General features: G+C 48.0%; 1 protein-coding gene across 2 annotated transcripts in view; it reads right to left on the bottom strand.

The window, feature by feature from the left end:
- Positions 1 to 3084: 3084 nt before the first annotated feature.
- tmem198aa (transmembrane protein 198aa) overlaps positions 3085 to 13494 on the bottom strand; it is a 90788-nt gene continuing 80378 nt past the window's right edge. For both annotated transcript variants that reach the window (XM_045704903.1, XM_014165683.2), the window contains exon 7: positions 3085 to 4127. In XM_045704903.1, the coding sequence (XP_045560859.1) occupies positions 3972 to 4127 (156 nt within the window). In that variant the 3' untranslated portion in view covers positions 3085 to 3971. The remainder of the gene's footprint in view (positions 4128 to 13494) is intronic.

The raw sequence follows: 13494 nt of genomic DNA, 5'->3' as shown, positions 1-13494 counted from the left end.
ATATGTTCAGTAGTTACTGTAATTAGTTGAAATAATAGACGTAAACACAACAAATTGCAGTAATAAATAGCGTAGTCAACATCTTTGGAATCACAATATTTATCATATCCAGGTTCATACAAATACATGCTCAATAATAATTTGAATAATAACAACAATAATAAAGCTACAAGGCTCAGGTCTTTTGTTTTAACGGCCCCTTTACACACACGACAGAATAATCCTTTAAAGGCCCAGTGCAGTTAAAAATGTTTTTTTTCCCCTGTGTTTTATATATATTTACGCACTAGTGAGGTTGGAACAATACTGTGAATTCTTATTTTTTAATGATGATAATGCCCTTTTAGCGTAAGAGCTGTTTGAAGAGACCGCCTCAAATATCTGACTGTTTTTGGATGGATGGAGTTTTGGCCTGCCTGGTGACATCACCAGGCGGTAAATAAGTTAATAGACCAATAAGAAAAAGAGTTCCAAACCTCTCTGCCAATAACAGATCATTTTCAGTTTTCCCCTTCCCACTCAGACCACTCCCAGACAGTCCTAGCAAAATTCTTACATGAGAAATTTCTTGCTAAGAAGCTATTTTGTACCTTTTCGATTGAAAATAATCCCAGTAAGGTACTTGATTTGATATTGAGATAAAAATTTATGCATCAGACCTTTAACTCATGCATTACATCCCAAATGGCACCCTATTTCCTATATAGTGCACTACTTTTGACCAGAGCCCTATGGGCCCTAATCAAAAGTAATGCACTATGGGCCCTGGTCAAAAGTAGTGCCCTATAGAGGGAAATATTTTATAATTTGAAAATCAGCCATGGAAACCCACAGCTGATCAGTCCGTAAGAGAAAAGTACAACTCATATAATCATGTCTGCCTAGCTAATAAAGAGCAGCAACGGCACTCTACAGCCAGACATTTTTCCCAGGAACTTTAAGAGGTGAGCGTATTCATGGTAAAACTCTGAAAATGTCAGCGTAAAATGCCTTTTTACAATCTGTTATAGTACGCTGTGCTACATCGCTCCTTGAATCGCGGCCAACATACAGTATGTAATAATACTTAGAAAAGGATAAATCAGAGCATTAAATCAATTAAACTACTAATTATGACAATAATTAACAAGAACACACAACATAAAATATATATATATATATACACACACAGCATTCAAAAAGATGTACAGTATTTATAAAGACATTAAAAGTATTTTGACTGACAGTCACTTAACAACAGGAAGAGAAAACTGTTCGAAACCCTCGAGCCCTTTTTCACTATGTAACAAAAAACAGATGGGAGGATAGAAAGTCAAAGTAACTCCCCATTGGCTGGTCCTTCACTCATAGTGCTGTGTTAATTTCTCACCCCCCCCAACCCCACCCCCCAAAGTCACGTTCAGGACTCTTTCTCCTGACACGAGAAGAAACACCGAGAACGGCTCCATTGAACCCTGCCCCAAAACATCTATTGACGTCTGCCCCCATTTTAATATGTACAACATATTAGTAATATTTGTAATAAAACACACACAGCGTCCCTGTCTGGCTCAGCGCACGGAGCTTGCAATACCTAAGGTCATGGGTTTGATTCCCACCGGGGCCACCAATACGTAAAATGTACGCACGCTTTAACGCTTTGGATAAAAGCGTCTGTTAAAGTGGCGTATAAAAACTCGCAAAACAACACACGCAAGGACGATGGATCCCTGTTCAGAAATGAATGAATCTTCAGAAATAATCCTCAGTACACTTCCAGGCCTGTACTATGTACCGTAAGTCACTCTCTGTTAAATACAGATCCACATATTCAATAGCGCTCTCACAGTACATACATACATACATACATATATATATAATCTTCTCTTTGTTAGCTCCTGTATGTATTCAGTCACATCGTACTAACCGCCAACACAAAAGATAACCATTTCACACTCGATCACAGGAAAGAACAGTGTCGAGGGAAAGCTTTCAGTACAGTCATGTTATGTTGAAATGAGCTCCCCCTTCATGTAGGAGTTGAAATGAGCCCCCCTTCATGTAGGAGTTGAAATGAGCCCCCCCTTCATGTAGGAGTTGAAATGAGCCCCCCCTTCATGTAGGAGTTGAAATGAGCCCCCCCTTCATGTAGGAGTTGAAATGAGCCCCCCCTTCATGTAGGAGTTGAAATGAGCCCCCCTTCATGTAGGAGTTGAAATGAGCCCCCCTTCATGTAGGAGTTGAAATGAGCCCCCCTTCATGTAGGAGTTGAAATGAGCCCCCCTTCATGTAGGAGTTGAAATGAGCCCCCCTTCATGTAGGAGTTGAAATGAGCCCCCCTTCATGTAGGAGTTGAAATGAGCCCCCCCTTCATGTAGGAGTTGAAATGAGCCCCCCCCTTCATGTAGGAGTTGAAATGACTCCCCCTTCATATGCTGTACCTGATATAGTGCTGTAACTGACACAGGGGGAGACATTATCACATGCTCTATAATATCCCCACATGGACTCTAACAGTCCCTGTTTTCCATCACAGCACAAAATGTGCCTAACGGACTTGTGATGTTATCTTCCGATTGCACTGCAGTTTTGGAGGACTGTAGGGGTAAATACAATACAAAGACAGAAGAGGGGAGGAGAGGAGAAGAGGAGGGGGAGGGGAGGAGAGGAGAGGGGGGAGAGGAGAAGGGGGAGAGGAGGAGAGGAAAGGAGAAGGGGAGGGGAAGAGAAGGGGAGAGGAGGAGAGGAGAAGAGAAGGGGGAGAGGAGAGGAGAAGGGGGAGAGGAGGAGAGGAGAAGGGGGAGGGGAGGAAAGGAGAAGAGAAGGGGAGAGGAGAGGAGAAGGGGGAGAGGAGGAGAGGAGAAGGGGGAGGGGAGGAGAAGAGAAGAGAAGGGGGAGAGGAGGGGAGAGGAGAAGGGAGAGGAGAGGAGAATGGGGAGAGGAGGGGAGAGGGGAGGAGAAGGGGGAGAGGAGGAGAGGAGAAGGGGAGAGGGGAGGAGAAGAGAAGAGAAGGGGGGAGAGGAGGGGAGAGGAGAAGGGGAGAGGAGAAGGGGAGAGGAGGGGAGAGGAGAAGGGGGAGAGAAGGAGAGAGAAGGGGGAGAGGAGGGGAGAGGAGTAGGGGGAGAGAAGGGGAGAGGAGAAGGGGGAGAGGAGAGGAGAGGAGAAGGGGGAGAGGAGGGAAGAGGGGAGGACAAGGGGGAGTGGAGGAGAGAAATAGCAGGTGAGTTGTACTCCATCTCCCCCACAAGACCAGTAAAGGCAACATCGAAGCCATAGCAGGTTTCTTTGAATAATACAGTAGATTTAAAGGTAACATCGCTTAGCCATGTTTAAAATGAGCAGATTAAAGAGACTTAGTGCTGACTAATAATGGACCGTGGGGCAGTAGACACACACAGACACACAGGACAATGATCTTAGACACACAACACATCAACACTAGCCCACATATCACACAGTAGGAGAAAATGGTATTTCAACTGTAGTGACATATTTCCAGGGAAGTTGATGTCTTACGTTGGTAATGTTTTACGCTTCCTTTCACCTTTAAGACCCTATACAGGTATCGACATACATGTTCAGGGAAATTGTAACGCTCCAAAAAAATAGATGTCTTTAAGAGCTGAGACGAAGGAACCACCTCAAGGTTTATATGTTCCACAGCCCATGTAAACCACAGACTAAAAGACGGAATGGAAGAGAGTTCAATGGAAGACATCAAAGGCCTTTCATTTCTAAGTCAGTCCAGGGTTCAAAGGTCAATCTCAGTCTGGACACTGATTTGCTTCAGGCTAAAAGAAAAGAGAAGGGGACGGGTGACATCAACCTTCTATATCCACCTCAGAATACATTAGTCCAGAGATTAACATTCAATCTGGACACTGGAGAACTTCACTGGACAACAACAAAAAAAAAGACAAAAAAAAGGACAAAACAGTACCACTCCAAACCAGTAGGAGCACTGTCACAGGATATAAAGGTTATTGTCAATGTCAAACTCGTACAGCCGGTCCATTGGGGGCAGTCAGGGGTACTTGGGATCCACAGTCGTAGTCTCGGTCAGCCATGTGGTGCCTGGCGATGGGCCTGCCGTGGTGAGGGTAATCCCGTCTGTCCACCTGTCTGTCCCGGAAACTAGCGATGTAACTCTGAGGAGGGAGGGAGAGGGAGAACGAGAGGGTAGAGGGAGAGAGAAGGAGAGGGTAGAGGGAGAGGGTAGAGGGAGAGAGAACGAGAGGGTAGAGGGAGAGGGTAGAGGGAGAGAGAAGGAGAGGGTAGAGGGAGAGAGAAGGAGAGGGTAGAGGGAGAGAGAAGGAGAGGGTAGAGGGAGAGAGAAGGAGAGGGTAGAGGGAGAGAGAAGGAGAGGGTAGAGGGAGAGAGAGAGAGGGAGAGGGAGAGAGAACGAGAGGGTAGAGGGAGAGAGAAGGAGAGGGTAGAGGGAGAGAGAAGGAGAGGGTAGAGGGAGAGAGAAGGAGAGGGTAGAGGGAGAGAGAAGGAGAGGGTAGAGGGAGAGAGAAGGAGAGGGTAGAGGGAGAGAGAAGGAGAGGGTAGAGGGAGAGAGAAGGAGAGGGTAGAGGGAGAGAGAAGGAGAGGGTAGAGGGAGAGAGAAGGAGAGGGTAGAGGGAGAGAGAAGGAGAGGGTGAGGGAGAGGGTAGAGGGAGAGAGAAGGAGAGGGTAGAGGGAGAGAGAAGGAGAGGGTAGAGGGAGAGAAACGAGAGGGTAGAGGGAGAGAGAAGGAGAGGGTAGAGGGAGAGAGAACGAGAGGGTAGAGGGAGAGAGAAGGAGAGGGTAGAGGGAGAGAGAATGAGAGGGTAGAGGGAGAGAGAAGGAGAGGGTAGAGGGAGAGGGTAGAGGGAGAGAGAAGGAGAGGGTAGAGGGAGAGAGAAGGAGAGGGTAGAGGGAGAGGGTAGAGGGAGAGAGAACGAGAGGGTAGAGGGAGAGAGAAGGAGAGGGAGAGAGAACGAGAGGGTAGAGGGAGAGAGAAGGAGAGGGTAGAGGGAGAGAGAAGGAGAGGGTAGAGGGAGAGAGAAGGAGAGGGTAGAGGGAGAGGGTAGAGGGAGAGAGAAGGAGAGGGTAGAGGGAGAGGGTAGAGGGAGAGAGAACGAGAGGGTAGAGGGAGAGAGAAGGAGAGGGAGAGAGAACGAGAGGGTAGAGGGAGAGAGAAGAGAGGAGAACGAGAGGGTAGAGGGAGAGAGAACGAGAGGGTAGAGGGAGAGAGAACGAGAGGGTAGAGGGAGAGAGAAGGAGAGGGTAGAGGGAGAGAGAACGAGAGGGTAGAGGGAGAGAGAAGGAGAGGGTAGAGGGAGAGAGAACGAGAGGGTAGAGGGAGAGAGAAGGAGAGGGTAGAGGGAGAGAGAACGAGAGGGTAGAGGGAGAGAGAAGGAGAGGGTAGAGGGAGAGAGAAGGAGAGGGTAGAGGAAGAGAGAACGAGAGGGTAGAGGGAGAGAGAAGGAGAGGGTAGAGGGAGAGAGAACGAGAGGGTAGAGGGAGAGAGAAGGAGAGGGTAGAGGGAGAGAGAAGGAGAGGGTAGAGGGAGAGAGAAGGAGAGGGTAGAGAGAGAGAGAAGGAGAGGGTAGAGGGAGAGAGAAGGAGAGGGTAGAGAGAGAGAGAAGGAGAGGGTAGAGGGAGAGAGAAGGAGAGGGTAGAGGGAGAGGGTAGAGGGAGAGAGAAGGAGAGGGTAGAGGGAGAGAGAAGGAGAGGGAGAGAGAACGAGAGGGTAGAGGGAGAGAGAACGAGAGGGTAGAGGGAGAGAGAACGAGAGGGTAGAGGGAGAGAGAAGGAGAGGGTAGAGGGAGAGAGAAGGAGAGGGTAGAGGGAGAGAGAAGGAGAGGGTAGAGGGAGAGAGAAGGAGAGGGTAGAGGGAGAGAGAACGAGAGGGTAGAGGGAGAGAGAAGGAGAGGGTAGAGGGAGAGAGAACGAGAGGGTAGAGGGAGAGAGAAGGAGAGGGTAGAGGGAGAGAGAAGGAGAGGGTAGAGGGAGAGAGAAGGAGAGGGTAGAGGGAGAGAGAAGGAGAGGGTAGAGGGAGAGGGTAGAGGGTAGAGGGAGAGGGTAGAGGGAGAGAGAAGGAGAGGGTAGAGGGAGAGAGAAGGAGAGGGTAGAGGGAGAGAGAACGAGAGGGTAGAGGGAGAGAGAACGAGAGGGTAGAGGGAGAGAGAAGAGAGGAGGGAGAGGGTAGAGGGAGAGAGAAGGAGAGGGTAGAGGAGAGGGTAGAGGGAGAGGGTAGAGGGAGAGAGAAGGAGAGGGTAGAGGGAGAGAGAAGGAGAGGGTAGAGGGAGAGGGTAGAGGGAGAGAGAAGGAGAGGGTAGAGGGAGAGAGAAGGAGAGGGTAGAGGGAGAGGGTAGAGGGAGAGAGAACGAGAGGGTAGAGGGAGAGAGAAGGAGAGGGAGAGAGAACGAGAGGGTAGAGGGAGAGAGAAGGAGAGGGTAGAGGGAGAGAGAAGGAGAGGGTAGAGGGAGAGAGAAGGAGAGGGTAGAGGGAGAGAGAAGGAGAGGGTAGAGGGAGAGAGAAGGAGAGGGTAGAGGGAGAGAGAACGAGAGGGTAGAGGGAGAGAGAAGGAGAGGGTAGAGGGAGAGGGTAGAGGGAGAGAGAAGGAGAGGGTAGAGGGAGAGAGAAGGAGAGGGTAGAGGGAGAGAGAAGGAGAGGGTAGAGGGAGAGAGAAGGAGAGGGTAGAGGGAGAGAGAACGAGAGGGTAGAGGGAGAGAGAAGGAGAGGGTAGAGGGAGAGAGAAGGAGAGGGTAGAGGGAGAGAGAAGGAGAGGGTAGAGGGAGAGAGAACGAGAGGGTAGAGGGAGAGGGTAGAGGGAGAGAGAAGGAGAGGGTAGAGGGAGAGAGAAGGAGAGGGTAGAGGGAGAGAGAAGGAGAGGGTAGAGAGAGAGGGTAGAGGGAGAGAGAACGAGAGGGTAGAGGGAGAGAGAACGAGAGGGTAGAGGGAGAGAGAAGGAGAGGGTAGAGGGAGAGAGAACGAGAGGGTAGAGGGAGAGAGAAGGAGAGGGTAGAGGGAGAGAGAACGAGAGGGTAGAGGGAGAGAGAAGGAGAGGGTAGAGGGAGAGAGAACGAGAGGGTAGAGGGAGAGAGAAGGAGAGGGTAGAGGGAGAGAGAACGAGAGGGTAGAGGGAGAGAGAAGGAGAGGGTAGAGGGAGAGAGAAGGAGAGGGTAGAGGGAGAGAGAAGGAGAGGGTAGAGGGAGAGAGAAGGAGAGGGTAGAGGGTAGAGGGTAGAGGGAGAGAGAACGAGAGGGTAGAGGGAGAGAGAAGGAGAGGGTAGAGAGAGAGAGAAGGAGAGGGTAGAGGGAGAGAGAAGGAGAGGGTAGAGGGAGAGAGAAGGAGAGGGTAGAGGGAGAGAGAACGAGAGGGTAGAGGGAGAGAGAAGGAGAGGGTAGAGGGAGAGAGAAGGAGAGGGTAGAGGGAGAGAGAAGGAGAGGGTAGAGGGAGAGAGAAGGAGAGGGTAGAGGGAGAGAGAACGAGAGGGTAGAGGGAGAGAGAAGGAGAGGGTAGAGGGAGAGAGAAGGAGAGGGTAGAGGGAGAGAGAACGAGAGGGTAGAGGGAGAGAGAACGAGAGGGTAGAGGGAGAGAGAAGGAGAGGGTAGAGGGAGAGAGAAGGAGAGGGTAGAGGGAGAGAGAAGGAGAGGGTAGAGGGAGAGAGAACGAGAGGGTAGAGGGAGAGAGTGAGAGAGGATAGAAAGAAAGGGAGAAAGAGAGAGGGAAAGGGAGAGAGAGAGAAAGATTACTCCAGATGTCCAGAGACAACAGACACAGACAGTGATGAAGACAGATGAAGATTACTTTGCTGTGATAATATAGGTCAAATGAAGATCCTACATCTGTAGGATGGTGGTTGCGTCCAAAATGGTACCGTATTTTCTATATAGGGCACTACTGTTGACCAGGACCCATAGTAGTGCACTACTGTTGACCAGGACCCATAGTAATAAGCCACTACTGTTGACCAGGGCCCATAGTAGTGTACTACTGTTATCCAGGACCCATAGTAGTGTACTACTGTTGACCAGGACCCATAGTAGTGCACTACTGTTGACCAGGACCCATAGTAGTGCACTACTGTTGACCAGGACCCATAGTAGGGCACTACTGTTGACCAGGACCCATAGTAATAAGCCACTACTGTTGACCAGGACCCATAGTAGTGCACTACTGTTGACCAGGACCCATAGTAGTGTACTACTGTTGACCAGGACCCATAGTAGTGCACTACTGTTGACCAGGACCCATAGTAGTGCACTACTGTTGACCAGGACCCATAGTAATAAGCCACTACTGTTGACCAGGACCCATAGTAGGGCACTACTGTTGACCAGGACCCATAGTAGTGCACTACTGTTGACCAGGACCCATAGTAGGGCACTACTGTTGACCAGGACCCATAGTAGTGCACTACTGTTGACCAGGACCCATAGTAGTGCACTACTGTTGACCAGGATCCATAGTAATAAGCCACTACTGTTGACCAGGGCCCATAGTAGGGCACTACTGTTGACCAGGAACCATAGTAGTGCACTACTGTTGACCAGGACCCATAGTAGTGCACTACTGTTGACCAGGACCCATAGTAGGGCACTACTGTTGACCAGGACCCATAGTAATAAGCCACTACTGTTGACCAGGGCCCATAGTAGGGCACTACTGTTGACCAGGACCCATAGTAGTGTACTACTATTGACCAGGACCCATAGTAGTGCACTACTGTTGACCAGGACACATAGTAATAAGCCACTACTGTTGATCAGGACCCATAGTAGTGCACTACTGTTGACCAGGACCCATAGTAGTGTACTGCTGTTGACCAGGACCCATAGTAGGGCACTACTGTTGACCAGGACCCATAGTAATAAGCCACTACTGTTGACCAGGGCCCAAATTAGTGCACTACTGTTGACCAGGACCCATAGTAATAAGCCACTACTGTTGACCAGGACCCATAGTAGTGCACTACTGTTGACCAGGACCCATAGTAGTGTACTACTATTGACCAGGACCCATAGTAGTGTACTACTATTGACCAGGACCCATAGTAGTGCACTACTGTTGACCAGGACCCATAGTAGTGTACTACTATTGACCAGGACCCATAGTAGTGTACTACTGTTGACCAGGACCCATAGTAGTGTACTACTGTTGACCAGGACCCATAGTAATAAGCCACTAGTGTTGACCAGGACCCATAGTAGTGCACTACTGTTGACCAGGACCCATAGTATGGCACTACTGTTGACCAGGACCCATAGTAATGTACTACTGTTGACCAGGACCCATAGTAGTGTACTACTGTTGACCAGGACCCATAGTAGTGTACTACTGTTGACCAGGACCCATAGTAGTGCACTACTGTTGACCAGGACCCACAGTAGTGCACTACTGTTGACCAGGACCCATAGTAGTGCACTACTGTTGACCAGGACCCATAGTAGTGTACTACTGTTGACCAGGACCCATAGTAGTGCACTACTGTTGACCAGGACCCATAGTAGTGCACTACTGTTGACCAGGACCCATAGTAGTGCACTACTGTTGACCAGGACCCATAGTAGTGTACTACTGTTGACCAGGACCCATAGTAGTGCACTACTGTTGACCAGGACCCATAGTAGTGCACTACTGTTGACCAGGACCCATAGTAGTGCACTACTGTTGACCAGGACCCATAGTAGTGCACTACTGTTGACCAGGACCCATAGTAGTGTACTACTGTTGACCAGGACCCATAGTAGTGTACTACTGTTGACCAGGACCCATAGTAGTGCACTACTGTTGACCAGGACCCATAGTAGTGCACTACTGTTGACCAGGACCCATAGTAATAAGCCACTACTGTTGACCAGGACCCATAGTAGGGCACTACTGTTGACCAGGACCCATAGTAGTGCACTACTGTTGACCAGGACCCATAGTAGGGCACTACTGTTGACCAGGACCCATAGTAGTGCACTACTGTTGACCAGGACCCATAGTAGTGCACTACTGTTGACCAGGATCCATAGTAATAAGCCACTACTGTTGACCAGGGCCCATAGTAGGGCACTACTGTTGACCAGGACCCATAGTAGTGCACTACTGTTGACCAGGACCCATAGTAGTGCACTACTGTTGACCAGGACCCAATGTAGTGCACTACTGTTGACCAGGATCCATAGTAATAAGCCACTACTGTTGACCAGGGCCCATAGTAGGGCACTACTGTTGACCAGGACCCATAGTAGTGTACTACTATTGACCAGGACCCATAGTAGTGCACTACTGTTGACCAGGACACATAGTAATATGCCACTACTGTTGATCAGGACCCATAGTAGTGCACTACTGTTGACCAGGACCCATAGTAGTGTACTACTGTTGACCAGGACCCATAGTAGGGCACTACTGTTGACCAGGACCCATAGTAATAAGCCACTACTGTTGACCAGGGCCCAAATTAGTGCACTACTGTTGACCAGGACCCATAGTAATAAGCCACTACTGTTGACCAGGACCCATAGTAGTGCACTACTGTTGACCAGGACCCATAGTAGTGTACTACTATTGACCAGGACCCATAGTAGTGTACTACTATTGACCAGGACCCATAGTAGTGCACTACTGTTGACCAGGACCCATAGTAGTGTACTACTATTGACCAGGACCCATAGTAGTGTACTACTGTTGACCAGGACCCATAGTAGTGTACTACTGTTGACCAGGACCCATAGTAATAAGCCACTACTGTTGACCAGGACCCATAGTAGTGCACTACTGTTGACCAGGACCCATAGTATGGCACTACTGTTGACCAGGACCCATAGTAATGTACTACTGTTGACCAGGACCCATAGTAGTGTACTACTGTTGACCAGGACCCATAGTAGTGTACTACTGTTGACCAGGACCCATAGTAGTGCACTACTGTTGACCAGGACCCATAGTAGTGCACTACTGTTGACCAGGACCCATAGTAGTGCACTACTGTTGACCAGGCCCATAGTAGTGCACTACTGTTGACCAGGACCCATAGTAGTGTACTACTGTTGACCAGGACCCATAGTAGTGCACTACTGTTGACCAGGACCCATAGTAGTGCACTACTGTTGACCAGGACCCATAGTAGTGCACTACTGTTGACCAGGACCCATAGTAGTGTACTACTGTTGACCAGGACCCATAGTAGTGCACTACTGTTGACCAGGACCCATAGTAGTGCACTACTGTTGACCAGGACCCATAGTAGTGCACTACTGTTGACCAGGACCCATAGTAGTGCACTACTGTTGACCAGGACCCATAGTAGTGTACTACTGTTGACCAGGACCCATAGTAGTGTACTACTGTTGACCAGGACCCATAGTAGTGCACTACTGTTGACCAGGACCCATAGTAGTGCACTACTGTTGAGCAGGACCCATAGTAAGGCACTATATAGGGCAGGGGTTCTCAAGGAGGTACTGCAGCAACTGCTGCGGCACTGCACGGTGTCAGCGGGCTGATCTCCACAATAAAATAGTTTTTATTTTAGTTGTACATTTGGCGGGGGGGGTAATAGTGGCAGATTAAACTAATTTTGTCCAAGGGATCTGTGGGATATGTTAAGAGGGTGTAATAGAATACAATATAATATTATTCATTATTAATATACAGTTTATGTTCTTAAACCTGGACAACATTGGCCTGGGAGGCTCACTGAGATAATGGTATCCACAGTAATCTACCAATTATCCTTTTTTTTTTTTTAACTCAATACTTCTTGCTTTCCCGCAAAATATTTTTTTCTTTCTGTTACTTAAATGAACTTTAATTTTAAAGCCCACACCAGTAAAAATCCACTTTTTCGAGCTGAAATACCCATAATGTTGCACATCATTATCAGGCTTTTGTTAGTGCTAAACACGGCTGCTAGAATCTTGACTAGAACCAAAAAATTTGATCATATTACTCCAGTGCTAGCCTCTCGACACTGGCTTCCTGTTAAGGCAAGGGCTGATTTCAAGGTTTTACTGCTAACCTGCTAACATGGGCTTGCTCCTAACTATCTTTCCGATTTGGTCCTGCCGTACATACCTACACGTACGCTACGGTCAAAAGACGCAGGCCTCCTAATTGTTCCTAGAATTTCTAAGCAAACAGCTGGAGGCAGGGCTTTCTCCTATAGAGCTCCATTTTTATGGAATAGTCTGCCTACCCATGTGAGAGACGCAGACTCAGTCTCAACCGATGAGTCTTTATTGAAGACTCATCTCTTCAGTAGGTCCTATGATTAAGTGTAGTCTGGCCCAGGAGTGTGAAGGTGAACGGAAAGGCACTAGGGTCAGTCTGTTATATCTGGAGTATTTTTCATGTCTTATTCGGTGTCCTGTGTGAATTTAAGTATGCTTTCTTTCTTTCTTTCTTTCTTTCTTTCTTTCTTTCTTTCTTTCTTTCTTTCTTTCTTTCTTTCTTTCTTTCTTTCTTTCTTTCTTTCTTTCTTTCTTTATCTCTCTCGGAGGACCTGAGCCCTAGGGCCTGATGACTCCTTGCTGTCCCCAGTCCACCTGGCCGTGCTGCTGCTCCAGTTTCAACTGTTCTGCCTGCGGCTATGGAACCCTGACCTGTTCACCAGACGTGCGACCTGTCCCAGACCTGCTGGAACCCTGACCTGTTCACCGGACGTGCTACCTGTCCCAGACCTGCTGTTTTCAACTCTCTAGAGACAGCAGGAGTGGTAGAGATACTCTCAATGATCGGCTATGAAAATCCAACTGACATTTACTCCTGAGGTGCTGACCTGTTGCACCCTCGATAACCACTGTGATTATTATTATTTTACCCTGCTGGTCATCTATGAACATTTGAACATCTTGGCCATGTTCTGTTATAATCTCCACCCGGCACAGCCAGAAGAGGACTGGCCACCCCTCATAGCCTGGTTCCTCTCTAGGTTTCTTCCTAGGTTCTGGCCTTTCTAGGGAGTTTTTCCTAGCCACCGTGCTTCTACACCTGCATTGCTTGCTGTTTGTGGTTTTAGGCTGGGTTTCTGTACAGCACTTTGACATATCAGCTGATGTAAAAAGGGCTTTATGAATACATTTGATTGATAGACAACAATTTAAGTCAATAAGTCATCGTTTTAGTCAAAGTGCAATATACAGAGCCTTCAGAAAGTATTCACACACACATTGACTTTTTCCACATTTTGTTGTATTACAGCCTGCATTTAAAATGAACTAAATTGAGATTTTATGTCACTGATATACACACAATACCCTATAATGTCAAAGTGGAATTTTGTTAGTAGAATTTCTTTTGAAATTAATAAAAAATGTAAACCTGAAATGTCTTTAGTCAATAAGTATACAACCCCATTGTTATAGAAGCCTAAATAAATTAATGTGAAAAAAATCACATAATAATTTGCATTGACACATTCCGTCTTTAAAACAGTGTTTTAACTTGATTTTTGAATGACTACCTCACCTCTGTAACCCACACATACAATTATCTTCAAGGTCCCTCAGTCGAGCAATGAGTTTTTAAACACAGATTCAACCACAAAGACCA

The sequence above is a fragment of the Salmo salar genome, chromosome ssa21, assembly GCF_905237065.1.
Source record: "Salmo salar chromosome ssa21, Ssal_v3.1, whole genome shotgun sequence".
In the NCBI taxonomy this organism is placed as follows: domain Eukaryota; kingdom Metazoa; phylum Chordata; class Actinopteri; order Salmoniformes; family Salmonidae; genus Salmo; species Salmo salar.
Note: the sequence above shows the minus strand (reverse complement) of the source record. Positions and strands in the feature narration are given on the sequence as shown.